The sequence below is a fragment of the Procambarus clarkii genome, chromosome 5 (genome assembly GCF_040958095.1).
Source record: "Procambarus clarkii isolate CNS0578487 chromosome 5, FALCON_Pclarkii_2.0, whole genome shotgun sequence".
In the NCBI taxonomy this organism is placed as follows: Eukaryota; Metazoa; Arthropoda; class Malacostraca; order Decapoda; family Cambaridae; genus Procambarus; species Procambarus clarkii.
In genome coordinates this window covers 34,042,027-34,062,623 of record NC_091154.1, presented here as the reverse complement: position 1 = coordinate 34,062,623, position 20,597 = coordinate 34,042,027, and the positions used below count along the sequence as shown (strand labels likewise).

Sequence of the window (20,597 nt, the reverse complement as noted above, 5' to 3'; positions counted from 1 at the left end):
CTGTCAATCAACTGGTGTACAGGTTCCTGAGCCTATTGGGCTCTATCATATCTATACTTGAAACTGTGTATGGAGTCAGCCTCCACCACATCACTTTCTTATGCATTCAATTTGGCAACCACTCTGACACTAAAAAAAGTTCTTTCTAACGTCTCTGTGGCTCATTTGGGCACTCAGTTTCCACCTGTGTTCCCTTGTTTGTGTACCACCCGTACTAAACAACATGCCCTCGTCTACCCTCTGAGAATTTTGTAGGTGGTAATCATGTCTTCCCTAATTTCTGTCTTCCATTGACGCGAGGTTTAATTCCAGTGGTCTTTCCTCGCAGCTCATACCTTTTAGCTCTGGGTTCTTCTCTGCTGGCATACCTGTAAACTTTTTCTAAATTCTCCTTATGTTTGATTTAATAGGGAATCCACGCTAGAACCGCATATTCCAGGATTGGTCTGACATATGTGGTATACAAAGTTCTAAATGACTCCTTACGTAAGCTTCTAAAAGCAGTTCTTGTATTGGCCAACCTCGCATATGCCGCTGACGATATCCCTGTAGGCCTCAGGGAAGCGGGCCGGCAGGATATCATGCCCCGATCTTTCTCTCTTCCCTATTCCTGAAGGCTTTCGTCTCCCAATTGCTACCTTATGTCCAGTCTCCTGCTCCCTTCAGTTATTTATCACTTTACACTTGCTTGAGTTCAATTCAAGTAGCCAACTGTTGAACCATACCTTTAGTTTGTCCAGATCACCTTGAAATTTTTTGCTGCCAGCCTTTGACTTAGTCTTTCTTGTAATTTTAGCATCGTCGGCAAACATTAAGAGGATTGCTGCTGTTATGACGCATTTCACTATATCCTGTATTATATGCGTGATTATGTATGACAATTGTTTATTATTTATTCTATAAAGGTTAGCCAAGTTTATGTCATTACATAATGCAAACTTTGAGATAATATATCATGGTTTTGCAGAGAATAGAGTGTCAAACTGGTGTTGACGACGGCGAGCAGACGAGCCTCTTCCATGGGGATGTGGGAGGCACGCCGGTCCTCAGTCCCGATGAAGAATTCCTGCGTAACACCAGCTTCAGGAGCAGGGGCAGGAGTCAGCAGAACGGCAGAGTCCTGGCGCAGAACGGCGGCCACACCCTCCAGAAATATCGAGACGACAGCTCCTATTACTACTCTCCCATACCCCAAAACAACTACATCCCTGGCGACGAATCCCTAGTCAAGCGCACCACCAACCCTCCTGACGTCTGCCCCACCACCTCAGACTCTGCTGGAACCCTCAACCGCAGAAAGCAGCAGCAGCAGCAGCAGCGGGGCACCACCACGCCCGGCTGTCCAGCAGACACACTTGGTCCTCTTCCAGTCCGCTCTCCCTCCCCAAGTCAGGGCGACGGGTCCAGACAGTCGCCGGGGGACCAGATCCACGACCACCTGCACCACAACCACCAGCCTCAACCACAACCACAACAACAGACACAGAAGTGGTCCTCTCCCAGAGAAGGCGGGGGCCAACAGCTGCAGCTCTCGCACCCTCAAGTACAGCATCTGGACCCTCACACTCATAACATCTATGACGTCTCTCTCACGCCTACTGGTAAAGTACCTCATAAACTATACATAATATATCAAGAAGTAACACTTTAAAAAGTGCTTGTCAATAACATGTGAGCAGCAGTAAGAAAAGTATTATGCAAATCTCTGTTTCGATAACTATATATATATTTTTTTTCACGATTCTTTTAAATAATTTTCTTATAGATGTATCGCGTTCCTCTGGCTCCACTATACATTCTTTAAAGCTATTTAAACATGTCTTACCTTCAGTATTGAGACTTTGACCACATTAGTTCATGACTCGGGCTTTTTAATTGACCCCCTTCCCGTAGCACATCTCGATCTACACCCAGGGATATACACTCCAGGGATATGTACACAGGGATATGCACAAATAAATATACACCCAGGGATACTGGATTATCCTCCTGTTGAAGTGCCTGATATTGATAGTTTTATGTTCTATTGACTTTTTCTTTAGCTTCACGAGAGCGCATAAGCACACATATAAACACGTGCACACGTACATACGTGCACACGTACGTACGTGCACACGTACATACGTGCACACATACATGTACACTACAAATATTTAGGTTAAATGGTGTTCGCTTAAGAGCACATATCCCAATTTATGTTTTGCGTTGAGTGCGGCACTTGATAATATTAGTCACGGATGGATAAATACTGAATAGCTACTAGCTAAGCGATACGTGTATACAGACCTAAGAATACAATGACAGTATTACGACCATTGCTATAACAACATGGCTCGGGCAGAAGTGGTGGAGAGTGCACAGTTCTGCCTCTGTTCGCATCTCGGCGACCAGCACTGATACGTGATTTAAAAACACGACTTATCTCTTTGACAGGAGTCCCTAGGGGGTACGCCACGGTGGGACCCCGCAAGCACCGCCAGACGCCGCCCTCGTTCTCCACCCTGCAGCGTCCAGGCGCACCGCGACCCTTCACCACCACGGCCACCAGCACAGGCGTGGGTCAGCTGGCCTCCCCGACGGTGCAGGAGGTCACCCACGCCCAAGAGCGCCACAATTATCACCACCAGCAAGAGCTGGTTGACAGTCGGCATGCTCATCACGACACGCTAGCGCACCGGACGCTTTCGCAGGGCGTTGCTGGCGGCCCAGGAGCTGGTCAGGACGACAGCGGATCATCGGGCTACGGTGGCAGCCCTCGTCAGGATACTAATGTCCCTGGAAGTGCCAGCTCTACCACAGTAGCTCCTTCTCTCAATCCAGGGGCTGCTGGGTCCCTGGTGTCCCATCTAACTCCTGTTTTTCTACCATCATCCAACACCTCCGGCACTACGCTCAGTAAACCTCCGTCGTCTTAAGATTGCGCAAGGAAGGACAAACCCGAGTTGCCTACCTTACTATCCGGAAATCGAAGTCATAGTGCTGTGAGACAGATTAAGGAAAACATTAAGGATTAAGGACATTTCCAGGAATTTTGCCGGTTCAGTTTCTTGAAAATAATGTTAAGCTACCTACCTACCTACCTACCTACCTACCTAATGTTGATTGCCTCACCCTCAACTCCAAGTGAGAAACGAGATTATACACGGCCAGTGTGAGGCCAAATTGAATAGGAAACTTCACAGACACTACGAGCACACATTAATTTATTTATACATGATCTGCCTTGCTCGTCATGTGTCATGCTCTCTTAAGTAATGCTTAGTGATGAGGACATGCTCATGTGGAGAAATATAATTGTCGAAGCAGCATGAAGTGCACCACACCGCTCCACTTCTCTCTCATACTTTTGAGGTGCTCGAGCAGATCGTCTCTTATATAGCGAGTGTGATGAAGTATGTAACCTAGTTTTTCTCTGCAGTCCTTATAGACGTTACTTCAACGGTCAGGACCACAGTGTTGTGATGAGGTGTTGATTTGAGACGTCAGGGAGTGTCTCAGAAGTTGTCAGGTGAGGGGACAAGCTGTTGCCACGTGAAGGGACAAGCTGTTGCCACGTAAAGGGACAAGCTGTTGCCACGTGAAGGGACAAGCTGTTGCCACGTGAGGGGACGAACTGTTGTCTCGTGCAGAAAGAATCATCAGCTTCAACTTCTACATTACACCAAACCGAGCAAGATCTTATAGTTTCTACTACATCAGTTAATAAATGAATAGGGTCAGAAACTGGACTTATATGTTCTTGTTCTTGGTCTGAGCTGATGTATGTGATCTTTAGTTGTAAATAAGCATTTCTCTTGAGAGAAATATATAAATCAGCGCTAAAGCAAACGTAGAAAGTTAATGTTTTATGATCAACTCCTGGAAAAAGGTGCAGAGCTTCACAATAACTTATTTATTCATAAGGATGTGCCGAGAGACTTATTTTTATATGCGGAACTGTATGTACAAATAAAACTTGAATTTAGATGTGTCCAGCCTTCCAGCGTGGGTCTTTTATTTTATAATCCCCTTTTTCAGATGCAGCTCAAGGAAGCAATTAAACATAACATATGTGTGTGTCACATGGCAATATTCTGAGTGTAATCTCTCATTGTATGTGCACAGAGAAAAGTGGTACATCTCTCAGTGTATCTCTCTCTTTCCCTTAGCAAGTCACTTAAGTGTTGGATTTAACAGTGACCTATGGGAGATCACTAGGCCTAAGCACCGTGTTTCTTATCAGACACAATAGTCATTCCAACTCCCAAGGAAGAATAAGAATGTTGTCTACCGAATTGTAAGATAAGGTGTATGATGTAGATGTGAGGACGTGCTATAATGGTAAGGATGAGGCTCGTCAGGGTGATCCAAACGACGAGAGAAGTGGTGTGACAGCTAGAGTATAGCTTCCTCCGGCAGTCTCACTCCGTCAAGTTGACCAGGTTGTGCTACGGATGAAAGACAAGAAGGCCAGCAGACAGGAGGCAGGATGACTGAGCATGGAAGAATGGGTAAGAAAAGGGAAGGGTCATTTTATCAAGCGTACCTTTGACTTTAAGGAAACGTAGGTAGTGGTTCAATTGTATAAATCTCTGGTGCGCCCCCATTTGGATTACTGTATCCAAGCATGGAGACATCATTTTCAGAACGACATAGCTGCTCTGGAGAAAGTGCAACACCAGGCAACAAAAATCCTTCCAGAGCTTAGTCAACTCACATACAAGGAACGGTTGAGGGTCACAAGGCTAACATCACTGCAAGCCAGGCATGACAGGGCGGATTTCATTAAAAAATGTAAAATACTGAACAATTTGGAGATGTTGATCCGAAAAATTTCTTCAAAAGGTCAGATGTAACATAAACAAGGAAAAACGGTTTGAAGCTCAACAAGCCACAATGTAGGACTGAGAACAGGAGATGTTTTGATGCTTTTTCACCCACAGTTATAAACCCTTGGAACCGTCTACCCGACGAAGCCGTAAATACCAAAACTTTGTTAACTTTTAAAGTACAGCTGGAAAAGATTGTCAAGGCAAATGGGGAACCTTCGACAAGCTGCCAGGTTCCTGTCCTCGTCGAGGCCACTAGTGTTACTGTCTCTCAGGTAAATTCAGGTAAATGATAGGTAAACGAAAAATCCTCAACGAGTCAAAGGACCTGGATAACAAGATGGGTGCCGACGTACATACGATCTGCCAAATTCCCGTCACCCTAAATACGGCCATTTGGAGTTGGGCTTGAGACCTATCAACCTCCGGAGAATTATTAAGACAGAACAGAAACGGTTGGGCAGGTTTTCTTTAGCCTGTTGCTCCTTTTCACTTTACAGTATAATAGGTACCCTGGAATTAAGCAATCGTTATGGGTTGCATCCTTGTGGAACCTTGATAAGCCACAGTACAAGCTTCATGTCCCCGACCTCGGGCCAATGTATACCTCGATAGTCTATTCACAGAACAGTATATCAAGCTGACGTTGTCGTCACACCCAGAGACACTAACACAACAAGATAGAATTTTAGTTAGTCAATTACATCACTATGGACCAAATATCTATCCTGTGTGTGAGCGGCACAAAGGATAAAGTATTACATAAGTGGTTCAGAACGTTGAACAAAAAAATACTTAAGTTTACCAGGAAACGTTCATGCAGTGTTGACATAAAAGAAAATGGTTTTCGCTGTCCGTGGTAATGGGGCTAACTATTTGAAACAAAAAATACAGCTGCATCCCGAATTACTACCATTTTCATTGGTCCAGACGGGAACAGGAAGTCTGTAGCTAACTTGCGAACGGTTCTCATATTCTGTATCATACATTGTTTGTTTTTGTTTTATATTCAGCTACTTGGAACAAAAGTTCCAAGTAGCACGGACTATGATGAGCCCGTAGTGAACTTGTGGACTTGGTGAGTATTTCACCAACTTTCTAATGCCTTAAAACATTTTTATTTTACTTTGGCTGGTAAATATTCTTTTTTAACATGGCGCAGTGATATACACCTCACTCAGTGCCACTGTCTTAGACCAACTTCAAATATAAATAAATTTCTAAGTATATCTAGATATTAAAAACGTACTTCAAATTGGGCAAGATACCATAAAATCAAATATCTTTGATTAAGTATAACAAGACTTAAATCAACAATATATTTCGAGGATAAACTAAAGAAAACGTTTTGAGAACATAGTTTTATTGTTGTTTTAGATTCAGCTACTGGGAACAAAAAGTTCCAAGTAGCACGGGCTATGGTGAGCCCGTAGTAGACTTACCTGGCACAGGAGCAGGACTGTGGAGAACATAGGTCGGAGTCATCTTGAGGAGCTAGAAAAGCACCTTCTCTGTCTCAAAGACAGCGCAGCAGGCCTCTGTCTTTCATGACAGTGAAATACTTCAAAAACAATTACCGATTGTTGGATTGTGTGCCATTTTAAACAACGTGATTTATTAACATATGCAATTAGTTTGAGGTTAAATGTATGTCTAAAATTCGACTTGTGATTTTTTTGTCCATTATTTATGTAACATCATGAATTTACAACTGTATTTTTCTTTTTGTTGACCACTTGGAATAATATTATAATGTAATAATGGCCGCTGTAAACAAAAGAAAAAGTCCCCAGGAACAATTAATGAGAGACGTTTCACAAGTCGGCGGCTTCCTGTCCCCGTGACTACTAAGAGATGGAGACCCTTAAGTAAATATAAATTGTTTATTTCTCTCTCTAAATCACTCTTTTTGTAGAAGTCATATATATAGGTTGCTAACACGGCCTGGTTAGTCCTATATATCAACCAAGTAAAGGAACGTTAACCATATATAATTTTTATGTCAATTTAAGAATACTGTAAGTGTGAGAATGCGCCTACTTAGCTATGTATAATTATTATTATATTATATAATATATATTATATTTATTATGCGCTGGCTACTCACGTGACCAAGTCTCGTGAAGTATCTTAGTTATCAAGAACACGAAGATAAAGATATTTATTGAGTGTGGGAATATGAAGCGACTGATCCGTAGTTCATACTTATTCTTTATGTTTTAAGTCTCCAGCCTTCCTGCAAACAAATATTGTTTCACGAGAAACGACTTTGGCATTGTTGAACGAGTGATCCTCCAGCGACCGTTGGTGCAGCACCAGCGACCGTTGGTGGTGCTCCAGAGACTGTTGGTGGTGCGCCAGCGATCGTTGGTGGTGCGCCAGCGATCGTTGGTGGTGCGCCTGCGACCGTTGGTGCTGCGCCAGCGACGGTTGGTGCTGTTCCAGCGTCCGTTGGCGCTGCTCCAGCGACCGTTGGTGCTGCTCCAGCGACCGTTGGTGCTGCTCCAGCGACCGTTGGTGCTGCTCCAGCGACCGTTGGCGCTGCTCCAGCGACCGTTGGTGCTGCTGCAGCGACCGTTGGTGCTGTTCCAGCGACCGTTGGCGCTGCGCCAGCACCATAAGCTGCAACGAGTTGCAACCCCCACTAACCGGACATCACGGACGAGTGAATATCCACATATGGACACTAAGTCGCCCACCTCGTGAATAATTATCTTTTTCGGTAATCAGAAAATAGCAGATAGGTAATTAATGTTAAATTTCATTCCCTTGGATAATCAGAGATTCAAACTCTGGACTCGAAAGAGGGAGTCTGCTTTTTATGTTTTGTTTTTATGTATATATATATTCTCATTGTCCTCTACAGTTAATAGTGTTGATCACACAGCTGGTTGTGGTACTCGCGTGGTTCACGTCACGTCTCGCGTAGTCATGGTCATTATCCATGACACGTATGAATAGAAAACTAATTAATTAATCAATTTATTGTCCCCATTGTTTTTGAAGAGCGTTAGCTGCTGGGATAAAAGCAACGGGTTGCGAAGTAATATAAGACACAATAGTTGCCAGTCACATTTTCGAGCGCTTCAGATGGGAAATACAAAGGAAAACAGTCCCGCCTCTCAACTGTCAATCAACTGGTGTACAGATTCCTGAGCCTACTGGGCTCTGTCATATCTACATTTGAAACTGTGTATGGAGTCAGCTTCCACCACATCACTGCCTAATGCATTCCATCTGTTAACTACTCTGACACTGAAAAAGTTCTTTCTAACGCCCCTGTGGCTCATATGGGTACTCAGTTTGTGTGTGTGTGTGTGTGTTGGTGGGAGGGGTGTGGTGTGTGTTGGTGGCAACTGAACCTCTCTGCGCGCCCTGAGAAAGATTCGAACACAACAGAGTGCCACAAACCGCTATAAAACATCACGACTCCATCATGGGCCGTTGACAAGATATCATGTTCACTAAATAACCATCAACACGCAAGAGTTTATTTTTTTCCGATATTTTGTTGTTTCAATACTAGTTTAAAGCATATATTATATGTCTCGAGTGATGGCCGGGACATTGACTCTCCGTGACGCGACAAATATAGACGCCTTGGGTGGCACTGTGCCTAAAGCCGAGGGGAAGAGGGTAGACGGGGTGGGACACACGTTAGTGAGGAACCCACAAGTTAGTCTGCCCTTTACACACCGCTGTCAATACTTGTATTCCTCGCGCTTTCTTGAGACCGGTGCCTCTGTGTATGAAACTCCCGTCGCGTTGCGAGTGGATTAAGCGGCTGCGCCACAGGAAAGTGTTTTGCGCTTCGGTGGCGCAGATTACGGATGATCTCTGTTGCCAAGGAGGAGGAGGAGGAGGTGTCGCAAAGCTGAGAATCGCTGTCACCAAGGTTGGTGGTGCGACGTAGTCAGCATCTCCACACAACTGCCGCCTTGACCTCAGGTAACTTTTGTATATATACATTATACTGTTTATATAGATATAATATTATATATATATAATTATATATATAAATAATTGTGTGTGTATGTGTGTAAGTGTTTGTTTTACTGAATATGATAGTGTTAGATGAATAATTTCTGGGGCCTACGCAGATGCTGGGCCCCCGATTCAAGGCACACGATTTTGCTTTCGTTATGAAGGAACTATTGGGTCGAAACTTGAATCAGGGGCCAAAGCTATGTTCCATGTTGTCTCAATGCTAAATTGGCCATATATAAACAAGGTATTTGTAATATCCTAACTCGTCCACTATGACGTCTTCTTGAACATCACCAGTAGTAACTAGATCATTAAATATCAACATGAACTAAGCCCCTGCCTCTCCTCCCGGCGCCTTCACTTCAGCCTGTGATCATATATCTCGGTCCAGCTTTAATAATGATATCTGTAGCAGCCATTTGGTCAAGCGAAAAGCAAAAACAGGACTGTTGGACGCACAAAACACCACGTGTTACTGAATTAGCTCAAATGGTGTACTTAAAATATAAAAAAGTAAGTAAAGGACTTTACCTAACCTGTCGGAGGCTTAAATAAGCAATCCTAGGCCTAGTATACGCTGTCTTAGGCCTGATATAATAGGTATATGTGCTATACTAGACCTAGGATACTTTCAGTCTGATTTTTGTTTTTGTTTTTTTCGTGCCATTCACAACATAGTATAAAACGTGAACATTCATGGTTGCAACAGTCCAATATTGTACGTTCGAACCATATAGTTGGTACAAGTGTGATCATTTTCGGAGGATGGGCTACTTGTTAGCTTTAGTGCAGTTCAGAATGCACGTTGCAATGATGCAACTTGTGTTCTATCCAATTGTGCAGGACATCAATATTGTTAAATGTGCGTACTTGTCTAAACTATGCCCTCTGTACCTCCCAGGTTGTCTCCCGGCGCTTGAGAGCCAGATGGTGGGTGAAGCGTGGTTGTGGGGCGTGTTGGGGGTGGTGGTTGTGGTGGTGGTGGGGGGTGGCGACGCCCGCGCCGCCCACCAACACCACCAATTGGTGAAGGAGAAGGAAGTCACCGAACAACTGGCCCTCATAGATAGACTGGTGGATATAATGCTCAACGTCACTCGCTGTGATCAACACAAACCGAAGGATGAGATCAAAACACCGAAAGGGAAAGCTGAAGGTGAGTTTAAAGGATGTTAATTCAAGTTCAAGTTCAGTACATTTGTTGAGACGATAAAATACACCTCAAGGGGATAGAGTAGCTTAGGCTATTTCTACCCCCTGGACACTTCTGTTGAGGCTAGAGCAGCGTAATATAACCCTTGTGTTAAGTACCAGAAGGATTAATGTCCTGCTCGCATGTATGAGGTATAATATTGCAGGTATACTCGACTCGACTGCAGATATATTAGTTAGTGCTAATTACTCGCCTATAAACCTTAATATTTAACCCGTTTTCTTTTAACCCGAAAGAAAAACCATTTTCTTTCATTATTAAACAATTGTAATGATTCCAGTTACATATAAACCTATGTTGAAACAGCATACAATAAAAGGAATAAATGAATTGTGTACTGGAAAAACGAGGAGCTCCTGACGCCTATGATGAATGTTAGTTACACTTCTATCCTTCAGTTATGTAAGTGAATTTCGAATTCATGCTTGTGTACGGGTTTTCTTCCTATTGGGGAGTGTTGTACATGCTGCTATGGCGGTATGTCCACTCACAGGATGAGTGGCGCTGCCCAATAAACTCGCCCCTCGGGACAAAAATTTAAAAAATGTAAAAATTTACTGAATTCCCCCTTCACACCCAATTTCAATTCAATTTCTTTCTTTATTATCCCGTCTTCACAAATTCTGTTTCTTCCTCGCCCCGTGTGAGAGGAACGTCTGGCTGTTAGTACTCTGAGGGAACGATAACGTTTATTGCTTGGCTTTGATATCTTTCACCTACGCTCTTCGTGTCCCCCCCCCCCTTCATTAACTGAGGGAGATACTTATTATTACTGTATTACGATTCACTATCGGTGATTCACTGACCTGATTTACTATCCTGATTCACTATGGGGGATTCACTGACCTGATTCACTATGGGGGATTCACTGACCTGATTCACTATGGGTGATTCACTGCCCTGATTAACTACGAGGAACTCGCTGCCTTGATTTACTATGATTCATTATTATTATCATCATTTAATAAGACAATTCCCATGACAAATGATACAATATCCACACAATGCAAGGCTTACCTCACAGCTAGGCTAGTTAACTGAAGAAATTTAATATAAAAACAGGTCAGTTAATACAAAAAGCCCACTTTCTAAAGCATTAAAAAGTTTTACGTTAACTGTTATTTAATGCTCTGCTGCCCAGCCACTTGGGCTGGTTGGTACAGCGGAGGTCTCGCTTCTTGCAATTCGGCGTTCGATCCCCAACGGTCCATGCGGTTGGGCGCTATTCCTACCCTCCCGTCCTATCTCAAGGGCAATATAGTCGTAACGGATTAGCGTTTCATGCTGACCTTACCTTAACCCTTACACTGCTCCACCCGTTTTTTGTTTTGTTTTTTTGCAATTAACTCTTGTGCTCCAATCATCACTATGCAATTCCCCCAACCCATTTCAGTATTTATAATCATTCACACTTTAATTTAGTCCTTTTAAGTAGCTGATTGATTGATAAAGATTAAGCCACCCAAAAGGTGGTACTGGCATGAATAGCCCGTAACTATATAAGTATCTGCGCTGTTTAAGGGTTAATGAGCTGCTGTGATTGCGTTACAGAAGAGAAACCAGCTGAAGACGTCTCCGAGTGCGACTACTCGGAGCTGAGTGAAAGTCACACCATGCTTAAGCCCAAGAATGATGCCTGCGAGATCCACAAGACCCACCTGACGAAGGAGGAGAAGGAGGAGGTCCTCTTCCTCCACAACACCCTCAGAGCTAAGGTCAGAAACGCTCGACTCAGCTCATGCTCGAGTGACGTCGAATCAAAGCCATCAACATTGATTTATTACATAGTCAACGATGATTTGTTACAGCAACATTATCAATATTGATTTATTGCGTAATCAACGATGATTTGTTACATCAGCGCACTTGTCCCAGACTGACCCGGGGGCTCCGGGTGGCGTACACCAGGATCTTCGTGTCCTCCTGGGGATACTAACCTAAATGTTTCATCTGTTTTGTGAGACGGAAAGGGTTCCAGTTGCTGGGTCGCCATGATCCATCCCTCCCATGGCCCACGGCTTTTGTCATATTTACGTTGTGCTGGAGGTTATTCCTAAATATCTGATTGGTAGAATGTGGTGTTTGTCTCCCGTCATCCTGGTCCCGCCCTTTGTGTCCCGCCCAGTCTTCATTTCTCCAGCAACGTGGGTTTCTATGTATTTCAGTCTGTCCCCATTGTTGGCATGTCCTTCATTGGTGTAATTACCTAAGTGTAGTTACAGGATGACAGCTATGCTCGTGGTGTCCCGTCTTCCCAGCACTCTTGAAATTATATTTCGCGGATCGGCGTCGTTAACAGAGAAGCGTATCTTGTTTCTCCTTTAATTTTTCCTAGAACTCAATCCGTAAATCTTTTTACATCCAGTTCCCAATTTACACTTGAGTGGACAGTGAAGGAATGGTGCCCAGTCGTCCCTATCTTGCCCAGGGTTCGAACGGAGGTCATTCTCGCTTGCGAAGCCAGCCGGTGAGCGCGCTATCCCGTACACCACAACGAGTAGATCAAAAACAAGGAAGGATGAAAGTCTTGAATGCTCGACCTGAGGACCGTTCGAGCCCTGACGGCGGGCCCAGTTATTAGTTATATTAGGGTAGGAGTGTATGTGTGAGCCTGGGGTGGTGTGTGCGGGGGGTTGTGTGAGCCTGGGGTTGTGTGTGCGGGGGGTTGTGTGAGCCTGGGGTTGTGTGTGCGGGGGGTTGTGTGAGCCTGGGGTTGTGTGTGCGGGGGGTTGTGTGAGCCTGGGGTTGTGTGTGCGGGGGGTTGTGTGAGCCTGGGGTTGTGTGTGCGGGGGGTTGTGTGAGCCTGGGGTTGTGTGAGCCTGGGGTTGTGTGTGCGGGGGGTTTGAGCGCTGTTTTTTCGGCCCGCCTCTCAACTGTTACTAACTACTAACTAATTTTTTCCACACACACACACGCACAGGAAGCAGCCCGTAACAGCTGGATAACTCCCAGGTACCTATTTACTGCTAGGTAACAGGTGAAAGAAACTCTGCCCATCGTTTCTCGCGGGCGCCAGGGATCGAACCTGGGACCACAGGATCACGTCTACAGCGTGCTGTCCGCTCGGCCATCGGCTGTGTGTGTGTGTGTGTGTAAACACTAAAATTCCCATTGCAATAATTGAAATATCAAAGTCTTCTAGCCAGCTGCTTGCTCCTCACACGTCTTTCTGTTGGGCAGGTGGCGAGGGGTGAGGAGACCCGGGGAAGCCCGGGTCCTCAGCCACCTGCAGCGAACATGCGCCAGGTGGTGTGGAACGACGAGCTGGCTGATGTGGCTCAGGTAGGCGCCACCACAACTCTTACTTTACAATGTAGTTTTCAGGCGGGTGATGCCAGTGTGTCAGTGCCTCGAACCCCGGCAGTTCGAGGCACTATACCATCACCAGTGGCATGGCCGCCTCACTGACAGGTAATCCTGCTTTCACCTGTTGATGAAACAGTAGGAATACTGACATAATGAAACAGTGGGCATCAGGGGCATCACCCTGAGCTGTACCACAGTAGCAGGCAGGTTGGGCCTGCTTAACCTTGATGCATGTTTGTATATAAGTTAATTGGTGATAAATAATAGTGTCTGTAATGAGAGCGGAGTAATCTGAGAGCGTGCCACTGTCGCAGGCGTGGGCGGCTCAGTGTCCGAGGGGCCACGACGCGTCCAAGGAGAGGAACATTTGCAGCAGGGACTACTTCGTCGGCCAGAACATCCACTACTACTGGGGCTACGACGAAGACTCCGTGAGCCAGACGTTTCTCCTCCTCTAACTCTTCCTCCTCCTCTTACTCTTCCTCCTCCTCTTCCTCCTCCTCTTCCTCCTCCTCTCCTCCTCCTCCTTCTCTTCCCCTTGCTTCTCTTCCTCTTCCTCCTCTTGCTCCTCCTCCTCCTCCCTACCATGCACCAAGCTCGTTGGATTCGGGTCTATCTCCCACTTTCCGGATTAACATCTGGAAAGTGGACGAAAGCAGTCATTGTCTTCCCAGCTTGGCGCCTTCTTTTGATAATTACTTACTTCCCCTTTCCGGAATTCTTACTTCTCACCCCATACCTTCTCTGGACTCTTGAATTCTCTCACAAATCTTACGAACACTAGACAGTAACCTATACAGCAAAGGTTGAAATTGCCTTAATAACCAGCAGTTTTCGACCGTATTAGTACATGTGGTACATTAATCTTCATTAACATTATCTACTTGATAACCGATCCCTTAATTAAAAATACATTCGTAACGCATTTTCAGTGTTACTGATGATACAATGATCTATTGAGCGCTAGTAACAGGTGAAGGGAGTCGCCACTCTACGGTCCATGTAATGTGGTGATATTCATTTAATATCATAATAATCTTTATATAAAAATAAATACATTATATATAATGGAGAATTTGTAGGTAAACAGTGCAAATTACATTAAGTTACTCATATACTGAGCGTTTTGTGCCTATTTCAAACTTCAAATACAAGGTTCTTTCCGATTATAAGCTAAAGTTGGAGGGACTACTACCTATATTTCGTAAGCACCTCAAACAAACACAATATTTATCTACCCTTTAGTTTAGTCTGTCTCCTATCCTTTTAACCAGACGAGTAACTCTACAAGCCACCAACAACGGCCCTCCGGGTCGTTACAACACGTCAGGAACAAATAGTTCATACTACCCCCCATCGTTCATAAATTGAACCTGGTACAGCCATTGTTCCCAGAACAACTGCTTCCAAGTAAAGCCATTGTTCCGAAAGGACTGTATCCTTATTACAGTCATTATTCTCAAGAGGACTGCTCCCTAGTACAGGTCACTGTACCCAGGTACACTCCTATCTAATACAGTCACTGTTATCTGTCGTATTAGCCCAAACTATACTGCTGAAGACTCGTTCTTCCTCTACCCTTACCTTGGCTCGGGGCTCAGCTCCTATACAGTGGAAGATTACTCCAAGACGTGCACCTGTTCCCCTTCTTCTAACTTCTTCAGTCTTTCTCAAACTTAGATAGTTTGGTATTTTGACTTAAGAAAGATATTTTGAACTTGGATTAATATATATGGAGCTTCGATTGGTATATTAAACTTAGCCTGGAATCTTGAACTTATTGATATTTAGAATTTTGATCATTTGAACTTTGATATTTTTGAACTTGACTGATAACTGGAATATAAACTAATATTTTGATCTTACTGCTGAACTGAGACTGATATTTTCAATTTTGGTATTTGGAACTTTAGCATATTGTGAACCTGCACTGAAGCATTCTTTATCCAATGATATGCATTGTTGACTGAACAAGATTATCCTTGCAACTATAATACTAATTTTAAACAAAATACAAGTCAGACGACCAAACAGTGCCAGCATAACGACCAACAGTGCCAGTATGACGACCGACAGTACCAGTATGACGACCAACAGTGCCAGCATGACCAACAGTGCCAGCATAACGACCAACAGTGCCAGTATGACGACCAACAGTACCAGCATGACGACCGACAGTACCAGTATGACGACCAACAGTGCCAGCATGACCAACAGTGCCAGCATGACGACCGACAGTACCAGTATGACGACCAACAGTGCCAGCATGACGACCGACAGTACCAGTATGACGACCAACAGTGCCAGCATGACCAACAGTGCCAGCATGACGACCGACAGTACCAGTATGACGACCGACAGTACCAGCATGACGACCGACAGTACCAGTATGACGACCGACAGTACCAGCATGACGACCGACAGTATCAGTATGACGACCGACAGTACCAGTATGACGACCGACAGTACCAGTATGACGACCAACAGTACCAGTATGACGACCGACAGTACCAGCATGACGACCGACAGTACCAGTATGACGACCGACAGTACCAGCATGACGACCGACAGTACCAGTATGACGACCGACAGTACCAGCATGACGACCGACAGTACCAGTATGACGACCAACAGTGCCAGTATGACGACCAACAGTGCCAGCATGACCAACAGTGCCAGCATGACGACCAACAGTACCAGCATGACGACCGACAGTACCAGTATAACGACCGACAGTACCAGCATGACGACCGACAGTACCAGTATGACGACCGACAGTACCAGCATGACGACCGACAGTATCAGTATGACGACCGACAGTACCAGTATGACGACCGACAGTACCAGTATGACGACCAACAGTACCAGTATGACGACCGACAGTACCAGCATGACGACCGACAGTATCAGTATGACGACCGACAGTACCAGTATGACGACCGACAGTACCAGTATGACGACCAACAGTACCAGTATGACGACCGACAGTACCAGCATGACGACCGACAGTACCAGTATGACGACCGACAGTACCAGTATGACGACCAACAGTACCAGTATGACGACCAACAGTACCAGTATGACGAGCGGTCTGTCTCCCTCGCCAGGACTGGAGTCGAGGGATCAACGAATGGTATGACGAAGTGGCCGACATGCCCAGCTCCTACGTCGCCGCCTTCCAACTCCACCCCACCAAGAAGATTGGTCACTACACACAGGTGAGGCGTCCCTCTCTCTCTCCCTCCCTCTCCCTCTCCCTCTCCCTCTCCCTCTCTCTCTGTCTCTCTCTCTCTGTCTCTCTCTCTCTGTCTCTCTCTCTCTGTCTCTCTCTGTCTCTCTCTCTCTCTCTCTCTCTCTCTCTCTCTCTCTCTCTCTCTCTCTCTCTCTTATACAATTTTTATATCGGTTAATGACAGAACACCTGCTTCATGAAAGACGTTCGTAGCCTTAGAGCTACGAACTAAGGCTACGTTCGTAGCCTTACTAGTTCTTAGTTCGAACGTAGTTCTTAGTTCGTAGAACTAAGGCTACGTTCGTAGCCTTAGTTCTACGAACAAAAAACGTAGGTTCTAAGGTGTAGCGAACTAAGGTTCGCAGGTGCCTTCTCTTCCCGCACCTGCGAACCTTAGCAGGTTAGAAGGTGATCGTTTCCCCTCAAGATGTGATCTTTTGCAGGTGGTGTGGGCGGAGACGAGCGAGGTGGGGTGCGGCCTCGTCTACTACGAGGCCGAACTCAAGGGCAAGGTGTACCCGGAGAGCAAGATCTACGTCTGCAACTACGGCGAGGCTGGCAACATCAGGAAGTGGCCCATTTATGAGACGGGGCCGGCCGCTTCCCTGTGCACCAAGGGCGTGTCCCCCGCCTATCCGGATCTTTGTATATAGCCCTATATGCATAGGCTACAGGGGTGTCTGGGGCTAGGGCCCTGGACCTGGGGTGGCTAGAGCCATGGATCTGTGTGGTTAGGGTCCTGGACGTAGGAGGCCAGGGCCCTGGACCTAGGAGGCCAGGGCCCGGAATCTGTGGGGTCTTCAGATAAGAACTCTCAGATAAACTTGCAGAGAACAAGAAAGTGCTAGCACACTCTAGCTGATCCATTGTTTATACGACACACAAACCCAGTAGAAAACTACATGTTGTCACAGATCGAATAAGACTTTGCTACAAGTATCTGTCACTTTAGGGGGAATCCCACGAAATATTAAGTGCTTGGGCGAACACAAGGTAACACTCTAGGGAGTCTAAGAGCACTACAGCTTACACTCAGTGAATTTAGAGTGCCTCACTCACTCTAAATGCCTAAGTGAGGCATTTAGAGATCCACACACTTGTGTAGAACTCTGTTTGCACAGTATTTCCGCTTCTAGTAAATAGTGGAAAATATTATGTCAAAAGGCTAAAAACTGGGTTCCCTGAAGCTATTAAGAGCAGCACTTCCTCCAGCCTCTCGTATCAATGTTGAAAATTATGTTACTTCCTAAATGATTTTGTAATAGTCATATTATTTTGTCATACATTGTTCTGTGGCAGCACAAGCAGTGTTCTGTTATCAGCAGGTGTCGTTGTAATTAGATATAAGGTGTACAAATAAGTTATATAAATCAATGTCAATTAAAATCCGCTATAGACTGATTTAGACCTTCTGAACCCCCGCGGTAATCCCTTTTTGTGGCGCCGCTCACAGGATGAGTATGGGGTGCACAATAAACTACCGCTCACAGGATGAGTATGGGGTGCACAATAAACTACCGCTCACAGGATGAGTATGGGGTGCACAATAAACTACCGCTCACAGGATGAGTATGGGGTGCACAATAAACTACCGTTCACAGGATGAGTATGGGGTGCACAATAAACTACCGTTCACAGGATGAGTATGGGGTGCACAATAAACTACCGCTCACAGAATGAGTATGGGGTACACAATAAACTACCGCTCACAGGATGAGTATGGGGTGCACAATAAACTACCGCTCACAGGATGAGTATGGGGTGCACAATAAACTACCGCTCACAGGATGAGTATGGGGTGCACAATAAACTACCGCTCACAGGATGAGTATGGGGTGCACAATAAACTACCGCTCACAGGATGAGTATGGGGTGCACAATAAACTACCGCTCACAGGTTGAGTATGGGGTGCACAATTAACTATCGCTCACAGGATGAGTATGGGGTGCACAATAAACTACCGCTCACAGGATGAGTATGGGGTGCACAATAAACTACCGCTCACAGGATGAGTATGGGGTGCACAATAAACTACCGCTCACAGGATGAGTATGGGGTGCACAATAAACTACCGTTCACAGGATGAGTATGGGGTGCACAATAAACTACCGTTCACAGGATGAGTATGGGGTGCACAATAAACTACCGCTCACAGAATGAGTATGGGGTGCACAATAAACTACCGCTCACAGGATGAGTATGGAGTGCACAATAAACTACCGCTCACAGGATGAGTATGGGGTGCACAATAAACTACCGCTCACAGGATGAGTAAGGGGTGCACAATAAACTACCGCTCACAGGTTGAGTATGGGGTGCACAATAAACTACCGCTCACAGGATGAGTATGGGGTGCACAATAAACTACCGCTCACAGGATGAGTAAGGGGTGCACAATAAACTACCGCTCACAGGTTGAGTATGGGGTGCACAATAAACTACCGCTCACAGGATGAGTATGGGGTGCACAATAAACTACCGCTCACAGGATGAGTATGGGGTGCACAATAAACTACCGCTCACAGGATGAGTATGGGGTGCACAATAAACTACCGCTCACAGGATGAGTAAGGGGTGCACAATAAACTACCGCTCACAGGTTGAGTATGGGGTGCACAATAAACTACCGCTCACAGGATGAGTATGGGGTGCACAATAAACTACCGCTCACAGGATGAGTAAGGGGTGCACAATAAACTACCGCTCACAGGTTGAGTATGGGGTGCACAATAAACTACCGCTCACAGGATGAGTATGGGGTGCACAATAAACTACCGCTCACAGGATGAGTAAGGGGTGCACAATAAACTACCGCTCACAGGTTGAGTATGGGGTGCACAATAAACTACCGCTCACAGGATGAGTATGGGGTGCACAATAAACTACCGCTCACAGGATGAGTATGGGGTGCACAATAAACTACCGCTCACAGGATGAGTATGGGGTGCACAATAAACTACCGCTCACAGGATGAGTATGGGGTGCACAATAAACTAGCCACTTCTGACGTCAAATTTATGGGACCCGCAGCCTCTAAATTAGATGAGGCTTCCGCGGCTAAAAATAGAGGAAATAACAAAATTATAATTGGCCCATACGAGGCAGCTGCTATTTGTGCCTAACTCACACATACACGTGCCTAACCTACTCTTCTTTCAACAATCCATTGATCCTACGTCAATGTTACCCGGCAATTTGTTCCATAAATCTACAACTCTGTGGCCATCACCTGGGCAGTCTATGGCTATAGTACAGCCACAGACAGCCCCGGTAATTCAGTCTGTGTGCAAACTCCTAGGTGACTTAGAACAGAACACAGTTCTGTTCTGTACTCGCCTTACCTCCAATCTTGATCGTCAGCGCATAATATGACAATTTTGTTCATTCTTTGACATAAAGCCTCCATTATAATACGATATATACAATATATTTAAAATATACATTGATTTAATGTTGAAAAACAACTGTCTTGCATTGGGATGTTCAAATAAAATGTACAAATAGTCGTGTTGTTCAATATTCATTAGAACGGGTTCGTGCCATTACATATATACCCGAAACTAGAGGTCCTGTTAACCAATACCTAATGTGTGATTACATTTTGTTAAACAATTGGAAGACGTTCCCTCGAATAAGCTATTGGGGAAAAGATGTTTTGATGAGAGTTGTTGCCGTCATTTTGAGGCAAGAGAGAGAGAGAGAGAGTACTGACCCGACTCGAAAACAATTTATGACCAATCCTGGGATATATGCCGTAAGAACATAAGAACATAAGAACAAAGGTAACTGCAGAAGGCCTATTGGCCCATGCGAGGCAGCTCCTATTCTATAACCACCCAATCCCACTCATATACTTGTCCAACCCGTGCTTGAAACAATCGAGGGACCCCACCTCCACAATGTTACGCGGCAATTGGTTCCACAAATCAACAACCCTGTTACTGAACCAGTATTTACCCAAGTCTTTCCTAAATCTAAACTTATCCAATTTATATCCATTGTTTCGTGTTCTGTCCTGTGTTGATACTTTTAATACCCTATTAATATCCC

The 20,597-nt window shown here is 45.1% G+C and overlaps 3 protein-coding genes across 3 annotated transcripts in view; 2 read left to right on the top strand and 1 right to left on the bottom strand.

Annotated features, from left to right (window-relative positions):
• The window catches only part of LOC123766121 (nephrin), a 77,998-nt gene extending 74,016 nt beyond the window's left edge, over nucleotides 1-3,982 (top strand). The window contains exons 22-23 of the mRNA XM_069303588.1: nucleotides 968-1,601; nucleotides 2,434-3,982. Of these exons, the coding sequence (XP_069159689.1) occupies nucleotides 968-1,601; nucleotides 2,434-2,915 (1,116 nt within the window). The 3' untranslated portion in view covers nucleotides 2,916-3,982. The remainder of the gene's footprint in view (nucleotides 1-967; nucleotides 1,602-2,433) is intronic.
• A 3,031-nt stretch (nucleotides 3,983-7,013) lies between these two features.
• LOC123766133 (myb-like protein Q) lies at nucleotides 7,014-7,427 on the bottom strand. Its single transcript, XM_045755016.2, has one exon. The coding sequence runs from the start codon at nucleotides 7,425-7,427 to the stop codon at nucleotides 7,014-7,016; it is 414 nt and encodes a 137-aa protein (XP_045610972.2).
• A 995-nt stretch (nucleotides 7,428-8,422) lies between these two features.
• LOC123762775 (venom allergen 5.01) lies at nucleotides 8,423-17,930 on the top strand. The gene is made up of 7 exons (XM_045749536.2): nucleotides 8,423-8,756; nucleotides 9,697-9,951; nucleotides 11,560-11,723; nucleotides 13,189-13,290; nucleotides 13,629-13,745; nucleotides 16,422-16,532; nucleotides 16,990-17,930. The coding sequence occupies exons 2-7, from the start codon at nucleotides 9,723-9,725 to the stop codon at nucleotides 17,197-17,199; spliced, it is 933 nt and encodes a 310-aa protein (XP_045605492.1). The 5' UTR covers nucleotides 8,423-8,756; nucleotides 9,697-9,722; the 3' UTR covers nucleotides 17,200-17,930.
• The last annotated feature ends 2,667 nt before the right edge of the window (nucleotides 17,931-20,597 follow it).

Coding starts and splice junctions, on each gene's coding strand:
- LOC123766133 (XM_045755016.2), bottom strand. CDS start 7,427: ATGGTGCTGGCGCAGCGCCAACGGTCGCTGGAACAGCACCAACGGTCG.
- LOC123762775 (XM_045749536.2), top strand. CDS start 9,723: ATGGTGGGTGAAGCGTGGTTGTGGGGCGTGTTGGGGGTGGTGGTTGTG. Junction 9,952..11,559: donor ACCGAAAGGGAAAGCTGAAG/GTGAGTTTAAAG, acceptor ATTGCGTTACAG/AAGAGAAACCAGCTGAAGAC. Junction 16,533..16,989: donor AGATTGGTCACTACACACAG/GTGAGGCGTCCC, acceptor GATCTTTTGCAG/GTGGTGTGGGCGGAGACGAG.